The sequence below is a fragment of the Neltuma alba genome, unplaced genomic scaffold (genome assembly GCF_004799145.2).
Source record: "Neltuma alba isolate B1F8T4 unplaced genomic scaffold, ASM479914v2 tig00012206_pilon, whole genome shotgun sequence".
Taxonomy (NCBI): Eukaryota; Viridiplantae; Streptophyta; class Magnoliopsida; order Fabales; family Fabaceae; genus Neltuma; species Neltuma alba.
The window spans coordinates 292,824-317,933 of NW_021636742.1; the positions used below are offsets into that span (position 1 = coordinate 292,824).

At 31.2% G+C, this 25,110-nt stretch overlaps 3 protein-coding genes across 3 annotated transcripts; 1 reads left to right on the forward strand and 2 right to left on the reverse strand.

The window, feature by feature from the left end:
• Positions 1-519: 519 nt before the first annotated feature.
• On the forward strand, positions 520-15,074 carry LOC114724953 (agamous-like MADS-box protein AGL62). The gene is made up of 2 exons (XM_028911421.1): positions 520-534; positions 14,634-15,074. Exons 1-2 carry the CDS (start codon positions 520-522, stop codon positions 15,072-15,074), a joined length of 456 nt encoding a protein of 151 aa, XP_028767254.1.
• A 1,174-nt stretch (positions 15,075-16,248) lies between these two features.
• On the reverse strand, positions 16,249-20,666 carry LOC114724954 (cysteine-rich repeat secretory protein 38-like). The gene is made up of 2 exons (XM_028911422.1): positions 20,424-20,666; positions 16,249-16,878 (listed from the first exon to the last, which is right to left on the reverse strand). The coding sequence occupies exons 1-2, from the start codon at positions 20,664-20,666 to the stop codon at positions 16,249-16,251; spliced, it is 873 nt and encodes a 290-aa protein (XP_028767255.1).
• Positions 20,667-20,819: 153 nt separating this feature from the next.
• On the reverse strand, positions 20,820-21,155 carry LOC114724955 (cysteine-rich repeat secretory protein 38-like). The gene has a single exon (XM_028911423.1). The coding sequence runs from the start codon at positions 21,153-21,155 to the stop codon at positions 20,820-20,822; it is 336 nt and encodes a 111-aa protein (XP_028767256.1).
• Between the last annotated feature and the right edge of the window lie 3,955 nt (positions 21,156-25,110).

Sequence of the window (25,110 nt, forward strand, 5' to 3'; positions counted from 1 at the left end):
ATGGTAACTTCTTTACAAGTGGATCCTTGACAGAAGAACTGGCTTTGAATCAATTTATTGATGAAAACATTATGAATCCTCCACTGGATAACTCCAATACATATCAGTCCTCGACAGCCTTGCCACCGGCTGGTGGGAATCAAACATCTGATGAAAACATTATGGTTCCTCCGCATGATAATTACCACACGTATGAATCTACGGTGGTGCCGGCGGCATCTGATGATGAGAGTCTGCTTTTCGACGAAAAGTCCAGTTCAAAAAGTTAGAGGGAGTATACATAGCCTCGGGCCTTGCATAGTAGTTTGTCTTCTTCTGAAAGGGACATAGATATATATATACACACACATATATATATTTATGGAGCCAAGAGCAAATACCATAAAGGTGAAGATGAATAAAAAATACAATATCCTATATTTTTACAAGTCTTCAAGTTGATTTAAGAAAAAAGGATACTGTGTTCTGGCTAAAAGAAAAGGAAAAAGAAAAAAGATACAGTGGTCCATTAACGTAGAAATGGATCAGTGGGAGGTTAACTGATTAGGGGTTGAAGAGGATGAATCTCGGTAATTTGTGTGGTGAAATTAAAAGGTAAGGATATTTTACCAAGCTGTGCTCTGCTTATATAGGTTGCTAAACAAGAGAAAGGGAATGAATCCTTGTCATTTATTTGTTGAAATTTAAAGATACTTTCTTTCTTTTGTTTTTATGAATATAGCCCCTGATTGCTTTGGCTGCTAATTAACTTGTTGGATTTTTTTAATTTGAATAAGTACTGAAATCGTTCCAAATGATTTGTTAGATAATCAGCATAAGAGGTGGAGGTGGAGATGGAGGTTAATAATGATATAAACAACAAGCTTGTTGGATTTGTAAATTAAATGTCATTATTGAAGAGTAAACAATAAAGAGAAACAAATTTTGAGGAGCCGTCCAATACATTATTGTTTAATGTTTTTTGGTGAACATTATTGTTTAATTAAAACCAGCATTTTATGGTATCTTTGAATGTGAATTGGAATTAGTTTGATGTAGGATACAAGAGTATCTATAAATGATTTTGAAAGATCCTATCATTTGAAATAAACTCCAATGTCCAATGCTTAATAATTTTCTCAGAAAAACTAACATTTAAATATCTAAGCTATTAGTTTACCTTGTAGAACATTAATAATGATGATGGAGAAGTAGACACTGCTCATATATGAAAATCTAGCTTACACAGTTAACAATCTGAGAACTATTAATATAGTCCACATATCCTTAATATCAGATATATTTAATTAATTTGATTAGGTTAAGTAAGTTAGACAAGTCAATTAACTATAAAAAAAATGACATTTTTTCTAAAACACTATAATCATATTTCTTAATATTACATCCCCTCTCTTATTTACTTATGGTTGAAGGAGTATCAATAAGAGATAATTTAGAAAAAATTAATAAATATAAGAACTGGGTATTACATTTAGCATCAAAATCAACTCAATAATCCCAACATTAAGGACCAGAGGAGTACATTATAATATCTCATAAGAGTTGTCATCATTAAACATATTAACTTGTTAAGTTCTTTCTTTGGTTTTTTTTTTTTGGCCACTTGTTAAGATCTTTCATTTCTACAAAATTATGCTTATTACTTGACACTTCATCAAGCTGGGGATGCTTTGATCCAGCATGAATGCTGAGTTGGACTTCATTATCGCAATAACTAACAAGCATTAAGCTTATGTTGATCTCCAATTCCACTGTTGAAGATAGAATCAAGTTATGTTTCACTCCAAACAGAAACCGAGCTTCTATATTCAGCCTGCCTTGTTAACACAACAGTTCAGCATTAATTTCTTGATCCATAGAATGCTAAGATTCTTTCCTATAAAAGTGAAAACCGTCACTACTGCATACAAAATTTTTTACGTTCGTTGGTCGGGAAGAGCTTTTCATCATATTGGTCTGGGAGGGGTAACATATGAGTGTACGTAATAGTATGTTCTAAACTTACGTCGGTAAAACAAAATCAATTCCTACGTCCAACTGATGTAGACACACTTTAAAAATCTAGTTTAAAATGCTAACTCATTTAAAAATATTAAGAAAATTAATTAATTTAGTTATTTACTGCAAATATATGTTGGTCTCCCTAAATATTATATTTAGTCATACGCATTTGATAATTGGAAGTATCCCTTACTATAACCACCTACAATCAATAAGAATATTTTGAAAAAAAATAGGAGATAAAATAGATTAAAATTTTATATTTAGAATTAAACCCAACCTCTTAACTAATTCTTATATTAAAAATTGGAGTTGAGGTAGTATTACATAGTAACGAGAGTTTTTATGCTGGATAGATGAGTTAAAAGGTTTTTAACGTGTCACTGTCTTTTTTTTTTTTCTTTTTTAACCGAGGTAGAAAACTTTTTTATGTGGTAGTGAGTTTGTGTACAATTTTTGATAGTCCAAGTTCAATGCCCAATGAGCATCATATATGTCCCGCCCCTCAGCTGCAAATCTTTCCTTTTTTAATCTTTTTCTTTGCCCGCTCAGCTGCAAATCTTTTAAACATAATGATAAAACTCAATTTTTATATATTTTATTTTATATTAATTTAGGATTTAAATAATAATTTTGAACTTAAATGGATTCTTATTCATTATTAAATTGATTGGTTGATTTTTTAATTTTTCATTAAAAATTAAAATTTTGGATTAAAACTATCAATATTTTGTGATTTTCTATTTTCAGTTTGTAATTAATATTTTCTCTTTCTTTGGAAACAAGTCTCATATTTTTACAAAGATTAAATTTTAAAAAATTTTGCAATTTCTTGCCTAATTTTTGTGCATATCTAATATTTATTTTTGATATAAATTATATTATATTTAGATATAATCTACATTAATGGATGCAATTAAATTTTTGTAGGTCAAGAAAGAGCATATAAGAAATTTAATGGTGTAAGATTATTTTTTGAAATTTAAGCACAATCTAACGGCTAATATCAAATGGGTTAATAGAGCTGGGAATTCGGGCCGGTCCTGCAGGGATGCCGGATTTAAAAGAGCCAGTCCTACAAGGCCAAAATTTCAGAAATATTCCAATTTACTAAGCCCGGCTCTTATGTTGATTGGGTCGGGTCGGCCCGCAGACTTTTGGCCCTTTTAAGAAAAAATTATTTTTTTTATATTTCTCATATTTTTTATACAAAATAAAAACAAACCAATAAAATAATTAATAAAAGACATAACTATAAATAAAATAAGTTACAAATACAAAATATTATGGTATCTAAATATCCATCAACATCTAAAATATTTATCAACAAAACAACAATATCCAAAAATTTCATTAATAGTACAAATGTGTAATAGGAAAACACTATAATTAATTTTTTGAAACTTTATTATCATTATAATCAAGTGTTCTTTTTTTCATAGCAAAAATATGAATTTTTTATAGGAATTTCACTTTTAAATTTTATAATCTGACTATTATTTTATTTTAATTTGAAAAGTATTATTATTGAAACTCATAAATTTCTAATTTAAAATATAGAATCACATCACAAGTTACATAAGTATAAAAATACTCTCTTATCAAATATATATATAGCTTTAAAAATATCAACACATATAATATAAATCAAATCATTATTAAAATTGAAATTAACTTATTTTTAAAAATTTAATTAGATAAATAATTGTCTAAAACCAAATAAATTAAACCATTATGTGAAATTTAATTTCAAAATAATAATAATAACTAAATATTTGAAATATCATTAATAATGTAAAAAAATTAATAATATGATAATTATATAAAAAATTTAAAAAAATTAAGAGGACCTAAATGGACTGGTCCTAGGTCCTACAGGACCAGTCCGTTTAAACCCTCAATCCTACAGGGCTAGTCCTTTTAAGCCCGTTTCTCATTTGAAGGAAAAATTTTCAAACCCAGTATTTACAATTTTTGGGTATAAACAGGCCAGCCTGATGAGTTTGGCCTGTTTTTCCAACTCTCTGAGTTAATTAATTACTAATATATTTGAGTTTTGGATTAAAAAAATTTCTTTTCTCCAATTAAAATACTCCCTTCATTCCATAGTCATGCTCTCACGCTCACTCTCTACGCAATCAAAAAAAGCTCTCTCTCAGCGGTTTTCATCTTCAACGCCTACTCCATCACTTACTCATCAAATATCTATTATTCCCATCCCCCCAGTCACGTCGATTGTTTTCAATCGTCCACCCAACGTCATTTTTATTACTCATTACGTCACATGTCCATGAATTGCACTAAGGAGCTTAGGGAAGGAGACATGTTGATGGAAGCTTGAGCTTGCTAGGGAGACAATTTGGGAGGAGTGCGGATGAGGCTTAAACCTTAGGCTAATATTTGAAGACCACTAGAGAGTGATATTTTATTTATCTTTTTTTAGTTCAAAGACTTGAGATTATTTAGTTTTAAATAATTTTGAGTTGCATTTTTATGAGACAATCTAAAACCTTTATGCTTGGATTGGATTGATATTTGGATTTTATTTGTGATGAAACACTTACTGAAATTTATGTTTGTGAGCCTTTGTATTGTTAACTAAATTTATAATTGAGTTTTCGTTATAGATTTAATTATCAATGTAGTTTGAATTACAAATTTGGGTTCTTTTGTCTCTTGATTATATTGTTTAATTTAGTCGGTAAACTTCTAGTTGTTTGATTGGATAATTTTAAGCATAATTTTTAAAATTAATTTGAATTATTTTTATTGGTTTTAATATGTAACAACCCCCGTAATTCATAGTAAATAATCATTTTCAAAACGATAATTGCTTTACAAGGCTAACCATGGTAGGAAGGACAAACCTAATCAAATAGAAATCTACCATAGTCAATAACAATTCAAATCTGTAACGAGGTAGTAGCTACTGTTCTAGAATAATAAAAATATTTAAACAAATCAGACAGGATCAACATTTGATTTTTCATGTATGTATCAAATCCATGAGCAATACTCTGGAATCTCAACTACAATTAAGACCAATTTTAAATGGGCTAGGACATTTGAAGTCCACCAAAAAAAACTACCACTACTGCCCATTATCAATTGCAATCAAAATAACAATCACATATGACCAAAAAGGGCTCCGCCCAATAGTACAAGTCTAGAATGCAGCGGAAAGGCTATGATAATGTTAACTAAAACAAAAAGGCCCTAAAGTTTGGCAATATACATCAGTCAAATCATGTATAACAAAATGGAGGCTATACAGAGTGGAAAGGAAAACTCAAGCCTCGGACACCTTCCCCTTGGGACCAACACCTGAACCCTCGCCTGAAAAATGTTAAATAACCACGGGGTGAGTCAAATTGACCCAGTAACCACAATTCCAATTCAACAAGTATCCAGGGAGTGATTACAAGATAGCTAAGCGGGCAAAGTACAACTTCAAATAATATATAAGTTAAACATCTTTACAGAAAACAATATATAATAATTCAAAAAGTAACTTGTATGCATAGAACTTCATCAACCATCCTTATAACCTCCTTGTAACCTCTGACAGAACCCATGAGCTATTCACACATAACAGGATTCATCTCTTTTACAAGACTGCACCAAGCCTTCCAATAATGAGGTGTAACTCGGCCAAAAGTTACAGAGCTCATATCGGACCATGGGTTCCCTTTCCTTGGAATATGGAAAGGTGTCATGTCCCTTGGGCTGACCCTTGACCCGGCCAAAGGAAAGGTGATACCGAGGGCCCTAAGAATGTTAATGCCAACCACTGGGCGCCAAGTGGCGGCTATACCACGTGGTATAAATAATCAGACCTCCCACAACTATATCTCAGCACAACCAACACAGCACAATCCAACCATCCAATTCCACACAATTTCATATCCATAAAGTATTCTCAGCTTCAATAATCAAATTTGTTCAACATCAATAAGATATTCATAAGATGAAATAATTCATGCCCACTTAACTAATAAATTTAACGAAACATAAATCTTGATATAGATACATAAATTACTTTTCATACAAAAATCACCATAACACATATTGACAACATTTATAACATCAAAACATGCTTATAATCACATCAACAAGCATACAAGGTAAATTAAAAAGTGGTTACCTTAAGTTCTTGACACAAGAACTAAGAGTAGGAGGATTCAAACCCAAGAGCCCAAATCAAGCTCACTCTACAATAATAAATTGATAAACATACATTAATATAAAAAAGACTAATTAATATAGCATTAGAATAGTTTATTAACTAAATCCCCATAATTGGCTTGCTTAAAAAATATCTTTAGAAAAATAATAATTCATCTATTCCTCCAAGTGACAATTCCTAATACTTCCCAACTCTATTTCTCTCCTTCACATCATTAATAAGAATATTTCCTTCAAATCATCCAAAAATCTCCAAAAAGTGTTTACTTTAACTCTTAGAAAATTAATCATGTACCATCTATGCCTCCAATTATTATTAAAATCCTATTCCCTTCTTCCATTAATCATTTTCCATTCATTAGAATCAATAACTTATAATATTTTCCTCAATTTACTCCAAACACCCAACTTCCACTACTTAAAGTCTCTCCAAGAATCATCAATATTACTATTTCAACAACAATCCTCAAAGTTTAAGCAGTGGATCCTCAATATAACCTCAAATGAACTCAACTAAGAGATAAATTTCGAAATTAATATCATCATTAACACTAATCACCATTTCCCAACCAATCCCTAGTTTACATTGCCTCAAATCAACCATCCAACTAAAAATCTAAGTCATAAGGCTTCTATTCTAACCCCATAAGCTCCAATAATATCATCAAAATAAGTTAGAAGCCTCAAATCATTAAAAATCTATCAAGCCCTAACACATCTTATTTTCTGCCATAAACTTAAAAATAAATAGAAAAAGTAGGAAGAAAATAGCTTACCTAAATAATTTAGAGGAGACCAAAGAATCTCTCCTTGCTCACACCCTCAACCTCTCCCTCTCACTCTCTCTCGCGACGGGATGGCGGACCAGAGGAACACGAACGCGAAGCAGCAATGAGACGTTACAGGATGGGAGGCGGAAGAAGGAGATGAATGATTCAATTGTAATGGGTCACGTGACCCCCCTACTCAAACCCTTAGTTTGTTTGTTTGTTTTTTTTTTTAAAGGTGGGTCATGGCCCACCGGGGATTAACTCCCCTCCCCCAAAACAAACAGTGGGTAGCCGTGTGCCACCCACTATTAATATATATATATAGAAATATATATATTTTTATATATTATATTATCTCTATATATATTTTAAATATATATTAATTATTATTTAACTATTATTTATTAATTAGTAGTCTACCCGTAATTAAGATTAGCTTCAATGATAATTAATTAATCTCATTTTAATAAACTAAAATCTAAATATATATTTTTGGATGTTACATAATAAGTTTAATTAACCAACCTTATACCATTATGGGTACTCTAATTTAAGGGTTTTTGAAATTGAGAGTTTCCTTTGTTTCAAGCAGGTGATTTAAATTTATTAATTTTACTCTCTTATCACTTTCCTTTGATCTAATTAATTGATTTAAGTTATAAAAATTAAATCCATGCGAATTCTAGGTTGTTCCCTTCACTGTACCTGAAAAGAAACTTCTTAATTTTACTTATTAATTTTCTTTGCTTTCTGGTTAATTTTTTTATTTATCATTTTAAGTTTTCTTCTAAAAAATCCCTCTAAAAATTGCATTTGCAATCAATTTAGTTTAATTTAATTTTCATATAGATTTTAGGACATTTGCATATTGCATTTATAATTACAATTTTGCATTTTAGTTTAGATCCATTTTATTGTATTTTTCATCACTTAAATTCTTACCTTGAGAAACACATAACTTGCTTCTTGAAAACAATAATCTAGGTTGATCCTAAACTACAAATTAATTGGAACCTAATTTAATTGACTGCTTTAACAACAGGGACATCATCAATTTTGACACCGTTGCTGGGAAGCAATAGTTAGACTTTAGGTTTGAGTTCTAGATGATCTTGCATATTTTATCTGCATAATTTTTTTTCTCCTGCATTTTTCTCTGCATTTTCTTTGCTTTTTATTTATTGTATTTTCTCTTTTTGATTGATTTTGCTAATTCATCCTATTCTGAAAATTAAATTTTCATTACCCAGATTTTTGTGAGATTCGAGTTCTTAATATTTTTAGGTGTGCTAATCATTTTTTATACCTTTTGACATCAAGTGTGGGCTATTTTGGCCAAAATAGCTCACACCTGATACCAAAAAAAATTAAAGAACTCAATAAAAATGGTTGAATTTGGTCAAAATAGCCCACACATGATACCAAAAGGTATAAAAAATTATCAGCACACCCAAAAACATTAAGAACTCAAATCTCACAAAAATCCAGGCAATGAAAATTTAATTTCCAGAGTAGGATGAATTTAGCAAAATCAATCGAAAAGAGAAAATACAATCAATAAAAAGCAAAGAAAATGCAGAGAAAAAAATTATGCAGATAAAATATGCAAGATCACATGGAACTTAAACCTAAAGTATAACCATTGCTCCTCGATAATGGCATCAAAATTAATGATGCCTCTGTTGTTAAAGCACTTAATTAAACTAGGTTCCAATAATTGTAGTTTAGGATCAACCTAAGTCATTACTTCCAAGGAGCAAATTGTGAGTTTCTCCAGGTAAAAATTTAGGTGATGAAAAATGCAATAAAATGGACCTTAACTAAAATACAAAATTCTAATTATAAATGCAAAATGCAAATATCCTAAAATCTATATAAAAAATAAATTAAACTAAATTGAATGCAAATGCAATTTTTGGGAGGATTTTTTAGAAGAAAAATTAAAATGATAAATAAAAAAATTAACTAGAAATTAAAAAAAATTAACAAGTAAAATTGAGAAGTTTCTCTTCAGATACAATAAAGGAAACAACTTAAGATTCGTATGAATTTAATTAATTAAACCAAAAGAAAGTGATAAGAAAGAGAGGAATTAATAAATTTAATCACCTACTTGAAACAAAGAAAACACTTAATTTCAAAAACCTGTATACCATTTGAGTACTTATAACAATATAAGATTGATGAACCAAGCTTATTAAAACCAATGAAAAGAATTTAAATTAATTCTGAAAATTATGCTTAAAATTATCCAATCAAACAACTAGATAATTTACCAACTAAATTAAACAATCAAGAGGCAAAAAAATCCAAATTTGCAATTCAAACCATATTGATAATTAAATCCATAACAAAAACTTAATTATAAATTCAATTAACAATGCAAAGATTCATAAACATAAATTTCAGCAAATGTTTCAGTACAAATAAAATCCAAATACTAATCTAATCTAAGCATAAAGATGACAATCTAGAATTAAATTGTTTCACAAAATACAACTCAAAATTATTTAAAACTAAATAATCCCAAGTCCTTGAATTAAAAAAGATAAATGGAATATCACTTTCTTATGGCCTTCATGTGTTACCTCAAGGTTTAAGCCTCATCCATAATCTTCCTAAATTATCTCCCTAGGAAGCTCAAGCTTCCATCAACATATTTCCTTCTCCAAGCTCTTTAGTGCAATTCATGGACATATGATGTAATGAGTTAAAAAATATGATGCTGGGTGGACGATTGAGAACAATTGGCGTGATTGGAGGGATGGTAATAACGGATATTTGATGAGTTATAAGTGATGGAGTAGGCACTGAAGATGAAAATTGTTAAGAGAGAGCTTTTCTTGATTGCGTCGAGAGTGAGCGTGAGAGCATGACTACGGAATGAAGGAGGGATGGGAATAACGGATATTTGATGAGTTATAAGTGATGGAGTAGGCATTGAAGATGAAAACCATTAAAAGAGAGCTTTTCTTGATTGTGTCGAGAGTGAGCGTGAGAGCATGACTACGGAATGAAGGAAGTATTTTAATTGGAGAAAAGAAATTTTTTTTATTTGAAACTCAAGCCCATTAATAATTAATTAACTCATTTAATATTAGCCATTAGATCTTGCTTAAATTTCAAGAAATAATCTTGCACCATTAGGTTTTCTGTATGCTCTTTCTTGACATACAAAAATTTAAGTGTATCTATTAATGTAGATTATATTCAAATATAATATAATCTATATCAAAATTAAATATTAGATATGCACAAAAAATAGGCAAAAAAATTGCAAAACTTTCCAAAAATCAATCTTTCTAAAAATATGAGACTTGTTTTCAAAAAAAGAAGAGGAAAATATTAATTCCAGATTGAAAATAGGAAATCATAAAATATTGATATTTTTAATCCAAAATCTTAATTTTTATAAAAAATTCAAAAATCAACCATTCAATCCAATAATGTATAAAAATTCATTTACGCTCAAAACTATCATTTAAATATTAAATTAATAGAAGATAAAATATATAAAAATTGACTTTATCACATAGATAAATGCAAAGTAGAATACCAAGTTTCCTTTCAAGAACCTTAATCAGTATTTTTCTAGTCCTAAATATAAAACTCTTTTTGTAGTGTAAATTATACTACGAAAAGAGTTTTATATTTAGAACCGGAAAAGTAGTACATATGTTTCAAAGCTTTCAACAAATCAAAGACATTTGGGTGCAGATAAGGGTGGAAACAGGCCAGGTCTTGCTCTTAACAGGACAGGCTTGTTTTGGAGCCTATTGGCCTGAGCCTGGCCTCTGGCCTATTATAGGCTTATTTTTCAGCCTGAGCCTGACTTGTATAAAGGCCTGACCTGGCTTGGCCTGGAGCATGTTAAAAAACCTGCATTTTTTAAAAATTCAAATTACAATTATATGTTTTTTTTTAAAAAAGCTAAGATTAAAAAAGGCTACATAATAATTAATTTTTTAGTCTTGTCTTTTATTTAAATTTTAGTATCATAATTACTATTTTAAATTTTAATTATAATTTACAAGGATATTATTGAAAACTAATTGTAATTATATGTTAAAATTTAGACCAATACACAAAAAAATTAAAATTAAGACAAATAAATAAAGAGAAAAAAACTACAAATTTTATAATGAATAAAGAGAGTATCATACTTTAATTAACATAATACATAAGTTAATTAATTTATCATTCTTTGAACAAAATTTTTCTTTCCTATTTTCTTTATATTTTTAAGATTTAGAGATCACATTATTTTTTAATATTATTATTTTAAATCATATTTTTATCTTTACTTGTCAGCTAAATTTCAAAAGTTAAGAAAAGATTAAACTATTAACTATATATTAAAATTAAAAAATAAATTAAAAGATTACATTAACAATAATACCATTAACTATTTTTTTTATATATTATAATTATAAATTTTTAACAGGTCCAGACCACCCTAACAGGCTTAACAGGCTTTTTTGAAGGCCTAAACCTGGCCTGTTTAGTTAAACAAGCCTGAGCTGTTTTTTTTTAAGAAAACAGACCAGGCCAGATTAGGCCAAATGCAGGCCAGGCCAGGCTAAATACAGGTTAGGCTGTAGGTTCCTGACAAACCACCTGCTCTGTTTCCATCCCCAGGTGCAGGTACAGATACCTATCTGAATCTGTTCAGTGTCTTGAAGAACGGGAATGGTCTCAATCTAGTTAGTATAAAACAAAAGCCCCTATCGCTTGTTCCAGTCTTAAGTCATAAACATGACTAAAAGTAAAAATGAATACAAAGCTACGCACTCCTTTTAATAGTAGCACCTTTTTTGTATTTGTTTTTCAAGGGAAAAACAATTACAACTCAAAAGCCCAAGATGCAAAATTACCTGAATGAGAAACAAAACGTGTCCGTATAGAGCCCAGTAGTGTGTGGCCCAAAGAAAGATAAGGCCGTTTGAAAGGTTCATTTGAATAACATTGAGGGATTTTTTTTGGTTGAATAAGAACTTACTTTGATGGAAAATACAAGTCAAAAGAAAAGCCTGGAAGCTAACCAGCAGAGTACCCTAGAAAAAGTCTATCCTATCCTTCCTCACCACGACCGACCCTTGCAGAAGAGCTGGTGGTTAAGAATATAAAAATTTCCTACAAGATCATGAGCAAATTTCGCCGAGCCATACATTGAGGGCTTTCATTGAATCAATGAAAACATTTGTACGCAAAAAAAAAAATTCAATAAAAACATTGATTTTTCTACATTTCTTGTCCCAACAAAATTTAAGACCTTCTAAAATACCAAACTCAACAATAGTGTTGCCACCAAATATTACTTGACAATTCATAAGGTTGTGAATACAAATCCTATTATTTGATATAAGGACCATATTAGTAAGTAATATATAAGTATTTTGCACGCACTCTTTGAATTTGAAGGCATATTTTGATTTCGATAAGCTTTTGATATCTAACTTATCTAAATTTTTTTATATAAAGGAAACAGTAATGTTACATAGGGTCATATGGAAGCTTTTATGGTTTTTTTTTTCGTTTTAATAAAATCTCTTTATCCAGCTGCCAATTTTGTCTCGAATAATGTAACCATAGGTGGCAGATCCTCTATGATTAATAGGGCCATCAACATCTAATCAAACGAACCAAATTAATGTGGTATCCTCTAAGGTGATGCCCGCTTTATTTTTTGCATTTCATACAATCCAACCTTGTAAGAGTTAAAAGCAAACTATTCTTCCAGTTTTAAATATAAAGCTTATTTTGTAGTATAATTTATACTATAAAGAATATCTTATATTTAGGATCGGTAGTTTGAACTTTGAAGGGCTTGACCAACCTTTTGTGTTTTTTTTTTTTGGATACAAACGTTAGTGAACATTGTTATGTTGGATCTGATCCTTGATGATCCGGGGATAGGAGGCTTTGTACGGAATAAAGTTTGGGCTTGAGCCATTCTGTAATGACGTTGACCCATGGTGACAAAATTGGGCTCAAGCCCTAAGTGTCTCAGCATATTAGCAAATAACGATACTTCATCTTTGTTGAAGACTTTGATTTAATTCTTAGTATAAGATCTTATTTATTTTTTTTATATTACATCAATTATCTTGTTTCAAAGTATTCCTATTTTTTAGGTGTAACATTGTATTCCTACTTAATACGATTTTTTTTTTGAAAATTTATATGAATGAATGTCAATAGCCCAACAAATAAGGGGGTGTTTCAGCATACAATTTAAAATATGAAAAGTAAAAAATTACATTTTTTTTGCCAGAACAAACAATTACAATTAATTATTAACCAATATATATTTAATTTTTCATAAATTGCACAAAAATGAGATAACATTTAAGGTTTTTATTTGCAAAAAATTGTTAATACTGAATTACTAGCAAGAAGAAAATCTCTAATATCATATCCAACAATATACACACGTGTGGCACAGGCATAAGATAATCAAGAAGTGAAGTAGCAAATGAATTTATTCCATACATATCGGATTCTCGAGCTCTCAAGTCTCACCTCAACTTTAATATTTATTTTATTTTTTTTAGTTGAGTATCTATATGTGAATTTATTCTAAATTTAAATAATCCTGGACAGCTTACCTTGTTTCCTTGATATTTGTATATCTGAAAATCTTCTTAAAGTGTGAAAACTCGTATGTCATTTATTGAGTTCATTATGGCTTTCCCACATATCTAGTCTGTCTTGGCTCTATTAAAAATCACTACCATAAATGATATTCATCTCATTAGTGTTTATAATATTTGAAATATTTTTACGTATTCAATTGATATAACAAGATTTTGATGAGAAAATAATTAGGAAAGATATAAGAAATTTACATATATTTAATTTTTTGGAAAAATTAATCTTCCTGTCCTTACGGTTTCACCTGAATTTTAATAAGATCCTTATTTTTTTCCTTTTTGTCAAGTCCGTGTAATTTTATTTGTTTTTAATCAAGTTCATGTAATTCTTTTATTAGGTCTTTACAGTTACAACTAATTTTTAATCTGCTTCCATCTAGTGCTTTTTTATTAATCATCTGAAACTATAGTACCTGATAAAAAATAAGGTAAAACTATAAAGGCCTTATAAAAAGAAAAAAGCTATAGGACCTGATTAAAAATCAGGTGAAATTACAGAGACCTACAACCTAATTTTCTCTATATATCCCCCTCCCCATCTTAGTTCTTTTTTCTATCTGGAGAAGTCTACTGTACACTAATTCTTTTTTGGGAATATATGATAATCCTTAATTGGTGTCCTATCGTTTGAGTGCGGTTTTACCCTGCGATTAATAACCTTATATTATTAAATCGAATTTAATTATTGCACAATAATATTCACCAGAGTCAATATCTCTGACAAACATAAAAGTGCTCTTAATTCTATTAAGATTTTGCTAAAGTCAAAATCTGAATTATAATGCCTAGCAGTATAAACCGAGGAGGTACATATTTCACTCATAAATGGAGATTGAGATTTTATAACTTCCTAATCTTGGACTATATAATAAAAAAGTAACAAATCATTAAAAAGGGACAGTAAATTAATCGGATTTATTGCAATAAACCTAATATTTAGCAGTATAAATACCAAAATGTTGATCACCAATTCCAACATCGGTAAAATATTTTGCTTTTTTTTTTTCCTCCTTCAAACACGAAGAGAAAGTCCAGTTCAGGTCGCCAAAAGATCCCAATTGAGAAAATACCAAAGAAAAGGCATCTTCAAGTCACCTTCTCAAAGCGTCATTCTGGACTCTTCAAGAAAGCCAGTGAGCTTTGCACGCTCTGTGGTGTTGAAATCGCCATCATCGTTTTCTCTCCGGCCGACAAGGCCTTCTTCGGCCATCCGGAAGTGGAATCCATCGTCGATCGTTGTATCAGTCCAAACCCCACGTCGGAATCCGGCCCTCACCCTCTAGTGGAGGCTCGCCGGAATGCAAACGTCCGGGAGCTCAACATGCAGCTTACACAGCTTCTAGGGCAACTGGAAATGGAGAGGAAGCGAGGAGAAGAACTGGACCAGGTGAGGAAGGCGAGGCAGAGACAGTTCTGGTGGGAAAACCCTATTCAAGAATTAGGGTTTAATGAGTCCCCGTTTTGATGGGTATTAGTTTTGGTGCCAACTTGGGGTCGTTACTTTTTAGAAAATTAATTTGGTATATTTTAATTTTTAACAGATTTAGCAGTTTTACAGAGATAAAAGTCAGACGTTAAGGAGATGAAGCCACAATGGGGACTTGTTCAATTCCTACATAATATATCGTATAGTAAAAGTATTTGTTTATTTAATGAAAAAAATATTTGTATTTATTTCCCGCATTTACTTCGCAATTATTACCCGGCAGATCATTGATGCCACAAAAAAATAACATCCACTTCATGGCTTAGCAGGTCTTTTTTCTTTTTTAAGTGCTCTTGTGACGTTTTATTTCTTCAAACAAAAAATAATTCTATAGTTTTTTCAATGTTGTGGTGTATATATTTTTTAAATTAAGTTATGTGTTCATCATGAAGCTTGAATTATGATATATAGATGCATTGTCATTTCTCTACTTTTGGATAAAAATGTAAAGGTGTTTTAAAGGACATTATACCATCAAATAAGAAAATATTTATAATATTGATTTTTTACACACATTAAGATATGATAATAGATATTGTCAATTATCAATTTTTTATTTTTCAAACAAAAATATTAATTTTATTATTCCTAGAGATAAATTCACGCATACTCCTCCGTTCCAATATATACTACATTATATAAACAACTTCTTTTTATATAGAGCTGATCCTAAATATAAGCAATATATTTTTTTGTCTGAAATTTTAAATATTCTTTACACTTTTTTCCATTAAATATGTCTTTACACTACTTATTACACATTCTCTCTCACTTAGTCTCTTCATGAGTAAGAGTATATTTAAAAAATAAATTATATTTCTAACACGTTCATTGTTTTTAACTAATTTTAATCAATATTTTGATTTATGTAATTTGGTTAGTTGTTGCTTATGAGGAAGTATTAGTCACGAAGAGAGAGAGATATATCTAAAGCATTCATTTGTATTGTTAATACTTGCCATACACAAGTACTCTTTTTTAAGAACACAAACCAATGTACCTATTTATACAGATTTCCATGACACTTCAAACAACCTTACATTTAGCATAATTTACTCCTAGTCCCAGATGGGTCACTTATTCCTAAACACACAAGGGTAACTGATATTTATTTTGACTCACATTTCCAAGAGATCAGAGTTTAATCATGATACTAGAAACGACCCCTCTCAAATCGAAGATTGCAGCTGAGTTTAATAACCCTACCAGCAATCTTGTTCTTACAACAGAGTGGGATATCTGAGATCACCTTCTCCAAGCAAGCATTACAGTCTGGCCTAGACAAATCCGGCAAGCACTGAACAAGACCATAAACAGTTTCAGACTCGTCAGCTATTTTGCTTCCCACAGATAGCTTAAAGTTAGAGTCCGCAGAAGCAGCTTCGCTTTTCAGTCTCTGCATTAGATCATTAAGCGCACTTGTGAACTCTTTTTTGTCTGTTGCATTTTGTGGGTTGTTGAAACTATAGGCAAATTCAGGATCCAGGTATCCCAACAATGGACGACTTGCGTATTGAAAAGTGCAGAAGTCATAGTACCCAAATGCTTCTTTCTGATTTGGACATACCTTAGGGAGAAGGGTTTTGGCATAGTTGAGGCAATTCCAACAAGTTATCGGATTCACGTCTCCCCGGCACAGACCTCGTACGTGGACTATGTTGGGGGCTTGACCATACTCGGAACTGTAGAAGCCATTGTCAACAATGGTTTTGGGAGTGATTTTAGAAAGAAGAGTATTGAGGTTGGTTTCATAGGGACTTCGGTTTGGGTAGGCTTCTTTTTCCTGTGAAACACTTGTAAAAAGTGAAGTTAGGCTGGCCGGAGAGAACCGTAAGGTAAACTAAGAACAAAACCAGAGCTAAAGAAATGACAGACGTTGTCATCATTGGAAGATAATGAAATGTGATGAGATGAGATGCGAGTAAACTACAGGTATTAGTAAAAAAAAATCCTCAAGTTGCTTCTATAAGTCAACAAACTAATGAAAAATATTAGTTTAAGTGCTCATCGCAGCACTGATGTAAAATCTAGATCATTCAAAATTAGTTTTGATGGTTTAGATTTAAAATTTTTAACTAGTAAATTTTAAATAAATAAATTATTTTTTTATAAAAACTTACTGTTAAAGATATTATATTTATTTTGGATTATATACTTATTAAAAGGGAGATATTTTTTAAAAAAATAAAAATATCACGTATTATATCTTGACTGTTCATATTAAATTTAAATGGTTGAGATTCGATAAGTATTTGAACTAAAAAAATTGGTGTATGTGGTTCAGGTTTCTAGAAATACTAGTCATGCGCATTCTTATTGTCAGCTCAGTACTCATTACCTTTTGCATTATTTTATACGATACTGTAGTTAAATTGATGTACAGTTACTTACAGCACATATCATTATAAGCCAGCTATATGTCCACTCACATTTCTACATTATTGGAATATAAATGGCCACTATGTCTGCAGGGTCTCCATTATATTCCCATTATAGATGGGAATGTTTTATGCACGTCATTCGTGATGCACAATGGATAAAGGCCTCTTCTTATTTTCATTTTTAACATTGTTCTATGAATATTATGAAAATTTTAGGAGTTACAAATTGAAAGAGGAGTAAGTTGGACGAGCAAAGTATTGTTCGTCTGTATGTAACATAGTAATACAGATAGTACCTTTATATCTTAGGAGGGAACGAAATGCGCCACAAATGAAAGAAAAAATTAAAAATTATTTAGTTATTTGTAAAAAAATGGTGTTGGTATCATCTACATGAAAACTTTCACTATTAAACAAATCTCTCAACTAAATCTTATATTTAAGATAGAGCAGTATACATGACACAAGTCAAGGAAAACATGGGATTAGATCTCGGAAAACAATTATCAATTGCATGTGGTCAACGGTGTGCGCGCGCGCGCGCGTGCCGCTCATTATGGTAAACCATACATTGCGTCTTTAATTTCTTCCACTAATTAATCTGTATCATTTTTTTGGGCCAATTCCACAAATATACACTATCATCCATGTTCGTTTTGGCAAAATGCGTGCGTGGAACAAAGTAGTGGAATATCACAGCCGTCCAGTGAATTAAACCAATAAGATGCATCAATATCTTGTCACTCTGTATTTAAGAAAATGTACCAAACAAGCCAGCCATGGCTTCAGAGATCCATTATGGGGAAGGTATCTCAGAAGTAACAAGATATATATCCTGTGAACGAGATACTGCTAGCTCTATCCAAGCATCATCATGTGAACGAGAATATACTGTTTCAAGCATAAACAAATATGGCCTCAGTTGATTACTCCTTAATATTATGCTGGCTAACTAGGTGTTGGCCTTGAAGGTGATATTCAAATGCTCAGAAGTTGTGCAACTTCTATATTTGCTATACAGGATGTCGAGTTTCACTCAACATATCTCAATTTTTGCTGCATGGGTCACTATGATCACTACAAAATAATAGACTTTAGGCGACGACTTTCGGCGGTGACACCAAAAAGTCGCCGCTGAAACCAAGACTTTCAGCGGCGACAAAAGTGTCGCCGCCGAAAGTCGACTTTCAGCGGCGACTTTTCTAGTCGCCGCTGAAAGTTCGCCATTGAAACCAAGACTTTCAGCGGCGACTTTTTTTGTCGCCGCTGAAAGTATAATATAATAATATATATTCTATTTTACAATATTAATAAACAAATTGCCGAAAATGGACCTTCAGCGGTGACTTTTTTTGTCGCCGCCGAAAGTGGACCTTCAGCGGCGACTTTTTTGTCGCCTCCAAAAGTGGACTTTCAGCGGCGACTTTTTTTGTCGCCGCTGAAAGTATAATATAATAATATATATTTTATTTTACAATATTAATAAACAAATTGCTGAAAATAGACCTTCAGCGGCGACTTTTTTTGTCGCCGCTGAAAGTATAATATAATAATATATATTTTATTTTACAATATTAATAAACAAATTGCCGAAAATAGACCTTTAGCGGCGACTTTTTTTGTCGCCGCGGAAAGTGGACCTTCAGCGGTGACTTTTTTGTCGCCGCCAAAAGTGGACGTTCAGCGGCGACTTTTTTTGTCGCCGCTGAAAGTATAATATAATAATATATATTTTATTTTACAATATTAATAAACTGCCGAAAATGGACCTTTAGCGGCGACTTTTTTTGTCGCCGCCGAAAGTGGACCTTCAGCGGCGACTTTTTTTGTCGCCGCTGAAAGTATAATATAATAATATATATTTTATTTTACAATATTAATGAACAAATTGCCGAAAATGGACCTTCAGCGGTGACTTTTTTTGTCGCCGCCGAAAGTGGACCTTCAGCGGCGACTTTTTTTGTCGCCGCTGAAAGTATAATATAATAATATATATTTTATTTTATAATATTAATAAACAAATTCAATCTGGCTCAGCGGCAAGAAGGTTGGACACGAAGGGAGGCGGTCACGAGTTCGAACCTGGAAGAAGACACATTTAAGGTGAAAATATTTAGACGATGACGTGGCGAGGAGGAGTGACGTGGCAATGACGTGGAGGTGGCTAGTGATGATGTGGCAGTCGGCGGTGATGACGTGGCCGCCGATGGCGATGACGTGGAGGTCGACGGTGCTGACGTGGCGGCCGGAGACGATGACGTGGCACCGGCGGTGATGACGTGGCATTGGTAAAGCCAATTCTTCTTAGGCATTACTTTCAGCGGCGACTTTTGTCGCCGCTGAAAGTCAATTTTTTTGTAGTGGATTAAAGGTTTATATATACTTTGCAAGTTCCCCGGTTCATCTTCGTTATTTGCTGTAATTTAGAATTATGTTGTATTAAATCTTGTTATATATTGTTTTTCGTTGGCCACCAAAAAGACCTAATTGAATTAGAATTTCACTCCTGTTATATGCTCTGCCAGGCTACCATTTCAAAAACATGCTTATATTTTAGGCTTTTCATATTCTCAGATGTATTAAGCTTGAAAGGCGAGTTTTTATTTGGTTTTCATCAAGACAAATGCAATTATTTACTATATGCACCTTCTGCAAGTTATTATTTATTATTTTTCAGACCAACAACCTATGCATGTTCAAAAGTTCGAACAGTTAAGGGGAAATACTGAGAGAAACTTGACTTCTTTTGTGTGATGAAAACCTCTGGAGTATAACCGTTGAGACACATAGTTGAAGCTTTCTGATATTCATGCTTATACAACTTTGCGACCAAACCTATATACTTCTGATTGTCACATATTGGACCAAGGACAAAAGTCACACAAAACTAACACCTGAAAGCTCAAAAACTTACTGAAAAGGGTGATTAATCATCATAGAAGTGGACCCTCTCAAATCGAAGAGTGCAGCTGAATTTTATAACCCTACCACCAATCTTGTTCTCACAACAATCTGGGATTTTTGAGATAGCGTTCCCTAAGCAAGCGTCACAATCTCTCCTAGACAAATCCGGCGAACACTGGGCAAGACCATACACAATAGTTTCAGACTCATCACCTATTATTTTGTATCCCGCATGGAACTTAAAAGTAGAGTCTCCAGAAGCAGCTTTGCTTTTCAGACTTCGCATCAGATCATTAAGCGCAATTGTGTAATGTTCTGCGTCTTCTGCATCTTGTGGATTGTTAAAATTGTGCGAAAAATCAGGAAACCGATATATCCCCAACAAGGAACGACTTGAGTATTGAAAAGTGCAGATGTCATAGTATCCAAAAGCATCCTTCTAATATGGACACAGCTTTGGAAGAAGGGTTTTGGCATCGTTGAGGCATTTCCGGCAAGAAAATGGCTCCTCATCACCTCGGCAAAGCCCTTGTGCGTGAACTTTATCAGGGCTTTGGCCGAAGGAAGAACTGTAGAAGCCATAGTCAATTACTGTGTCGCGAGTGAAATTAGAAAGAAGAGCATTGAGGTTGGCGTAATAGGCACTTGGCTTTATGTAGGTTTCTTTGCCAAGTGAACAATTGTAATAAACGAAGCTGGGCTGGGCAGTGGAGAGAATGATAAGATGATGAAAGAAGAAAACTAGAGCCAAAGAAATGATACAAGAGGTTGCCATGATTGGAATGGAATGTGATGAGGGATATGACTGTGTACTTAATTTAGCAACGATAATAACATCCTCAACTTGTTTATGTAGTAGACAAGTCAACAAGTCAACAAGTCAATGGAAAAGATACAAATTTTAAGGTCAGATCAATAGTCACTAACTCTTGCATTATTATTATTTTTTTTCAATAATGTTGTTGATTTGACGTACAGCACATATCATTATGAGCCACTCAACTCAAGAATTTCCACGTTGGGTTTTATAAAGGGATCACATTCCGCATATTGATTGCTGATTTTAATATAGACTAGCTAGACTAATTTTGAACGGTCCAAATCAAACACTTTTTTTGTTTTAATAGTTATAGAATTTAAAATAAAGGTTAATGTTATTTTTAGTTCTTGAAATTTAACCTCATTTTAGTTTTGATTCCTAAAATTCGAAACAATTTAGTTTTGGTTCTTGAAACCTTGTTATGAAAGCCAAATATCATTAAGTGGACCAAACTGAAGTCAAATCTCAAGGACCGCGATTATTATTATTTTTATATCAAAAAGTTTAGATAAGTTGGGTCCCGAGAGCTCACCAGGGGGCCAGGCAGGCTTTCAGGTTCAGAGAGTGCTTACAGAGGTATTCACAGATTGCCCACCAACAAAGTTCTCATATCGGTAGCAAAATTTGAACTCATGATTTTGTGAGTTATGAGCCGACTCCTTGCCGATTAGACTAACTCAAGAACCAAAATTATTAATTTTAAATTTGAGAAACCAGATCAAATTTCCAAGACTAAAAATGGTATTAACACTTTAAAATAAATATAATGTTATATCTGACACTTTTTAAAAAAACTATGTTATTAAAAAATGACAGATTAGATTTTTAAATTCAAATTATTTAGATTAAATTTTAAATAATTTAGATTTCATTATAACAATGACCACCCGCACTAATTGTCATTGTAATGGGCGGCTATCAGAAACCATTAATTAAAGCCCACTAACAGGTTTCCTTCCGTATACCCATTATAGACGGCGACACTTTCGTCATCCGTGATGCACAACGCAAAAAAAAGACCCAAGGGTTCCGTTTTTGACGCCTGATATCTGATCATAAATAGCACTGAAGTCCCCCCCCCCCCCCCCAAAAAAAATTGTAAAAGCAACTAATAATATTATGAAATTTTTTAATAGTTACATAACTTTTCCTTACATTTGGTCACCCACTCGGACCACTCCCCCTTTTGAGCAAGAGGAAGCAGTGGATGATGAAAGGAGATAATTTTTCTTTTGATTTCCTCTTTGTACATAGATTTTCTGGTAGCAATATATTGATACAGTTTTCATTAAAAATGATCTTTTTAATAAACTCATCGAACTTTTTGTTTCTCTATCTAAATTATTTAAGTTAGGGATAAACTCAAAAAATATTATCAGTTTAAGATAGATTTAATGTTTTAACAGTCATTCCTTAGTAGTATTGAGAATTAGTTAAAAATGCCATATAATAAATACTAGAGGGAGTATAAAATGTTATGAATATAATAATATCTTTGTGGATGTCCATATATCTCCCATTATCTCCTATATCTCCTATAATCTCTAATATCTCTCATTATCTTTATATCCCACAATTATCTCATATTATTATGTAATTTGTAGATTCTATCAAAGAGTGTAAAGCTGTGTCTATAAATAGAAGCCATGTATAATATATTGAGCACTCTTAAATAGAATGAGAAATACTCCCTCTTGTTGATCCTCTCTTCCTCTGTATGAATCTTCTATATTTCTTCTTTATTTATAACACGTTATCAGCACGAGGCTCTAACCAAGGTGCGTATGATATACCTTTCTATCCTAGCATAATTTTAGAGCATCATCTCTATTATTTTTCTAAATATCCTTTACTCTGTTCAAATAAAAATATCTTGAGCATCATATGTATGGTGTTTCAGAGTATCCGCATTCCTATTTAATTTATCTAGGATAATCTAAGCCATTATATGGAATTAAAAGGATTATCTACTGTTGTTTTAAATATCGGGTTTCATGGCTATGATTGGAGATTTTTTTCCCCTCTATTTCTTATTGACTTAATGTCACTATTTCGATGGAACCCGAAGTTTCAATAGATACCAACAATATTCGTAAAGAGTTACCATCTAAAGTTAAATGGCCAGAAGCTATATAATTCTAAGTTTTCATCTCATTGTAATTAAATGGCCAAAAGTCATATAACTCTGATTTTCCATTCTTTTCAAATTAAATGGCTAAAAGCCATATGATTTTTATTTTTTATACTATAGTCAGAAGCTATACAACTTTGAGTTTTTATCTTATGGCTAGAAGCCATATATATATGGTTATTTCTCTATTTTTTTAAATGACTTGAAGTCATATATATTTGATATTTTATCTTATTAAATAACTAGAAGTATTTAGGTATAAATTTTCCATCTTATGGCTAGAAGCCGTATATATTTGATTACTGTTATCTTATTAAATGGATAGAAGCCATGTAATTTGAATTTTCTATTTTATGGCTAGAAGCCATATATATAATTTTGTTTTATCTTATTAAATGGCTAATTGCCATATAAATTTGATTTTCTATCTTACAGCCAGAAGCCATAGATATTTGAATTTTTTTATCTCATTAAAAGGCTAGAAGGCATATGATTTGTATTTTCTATTTTATGACCAGAAGCCATATATATTTAATTTTTCTTTATTTATATATATCATGTTGAACTTTCTATTTTATAGCCAGAAGCCATTTATATATATTTAATTTTCTATATCTTATTAAATAGTTCGCATTCATGTAATTTTGATTTTCTATCTTATGACTAGAAGTCATACATATTTAATTTTTTTATTTTATTAATTGGCTTGAAGCCATATAACATCAAAGTTTTATCTTATGGTCAGAAACCATCTTTATTTTTTTTTTTATTTTGAAATTAAATAGCTAGATGCCATGTATCTTTATTTTCTTTATTAAATGGTCTGAAGCCATATAGTTTTGATTATGAGAAGGATCATTATATGGTTTGTTTATAAAAAAAAATTATGACAATTAGAATTATAAATAATGTAACCTCGAAAACTAATGATTATATAGTGAAGGATGTATTGGTAAAAGAGTTTATCTTTTCTCTTTATTTCATGTTACATTTAATTAATTTAAAATTCAAGTTTTATTCTTATCTTATTCTCATATATTTTTGACATTCAATTTGATATTTATTAATATTATAATTTTCTATTACTAAATGGCCAGCAGCCATTACACTCATGTTATTGAATGGCATGAAAATAATAACTTATGATATTTATGGTTCAAATATCAAGGGATACAAATTATTTTTAAAATATATATATTTACTATATAGAGTCTTGAAGACTAATGACTTATAAATAGTCCTAAAAGCTTATGATTTAAATTTTCGTAACTATATAGTTTGCTTTTAGCTCTTGTAGATCTTTTCAAATTTTTGTTGAATTTATAAATTTATGAATAAGTTTTGAAGCATTACATAATATATATAAAGAAATAAAGTTTTTGAATAACGAAATATCGAGAAAATATATATATTTTGTCCCAAAAAAATACTTCATATTTTGAAAAAAGTATAACAAAAAGTGAAGTATATCATATAGTGAAATAATAACATATTTTAGTTCCTGAAGAACTATATATACCATTTTCTTTTTGAAGAACTATATGTAGTCAAAAAATTGATATAGTTCCAGAAGAACTATATATAGCTTTTTCTTTTTGACGAACTATATGTAGTCAAAAAATTGATATAGTTCCAGAAGAACTAATAACAAAATATTGATCTAGTTCCAGAAAAACTAATAGCAATATTGGTATAGTTCCTGAAGAACTAGTAACAAAATCGATATAGTTCTTGAATAACTAATGTAGCTCCCCCCATTATTTTTGTGGGCAGAAAAGA

Excerpts from the sequence above, each read along its gene's own strand:
- LOC114724954 (XM_028911422.1), bottom strand. The coding sequence starts at position 20,666 with ATGCGAAGTCTGAAAAGCAAAGCTGCTTCTGGAGACTCTACTTTTAAG. Across the intron at positions 16,879-20,423 it reads GCACTCTTCGATTTGAGAGG|GAAAAAGAAGCCTACCCAAA; the intron begins GTCCACTTCTAT and ends AGTGTTTCACAG.
- LOC114724955 (XM_028911423.1), bottom strand. The coding sequence starts at position 21,155 with ATGGCAACCTCTTGTATCATTTCTTTGGCTCTAGTTTTCTTCTTTCAT.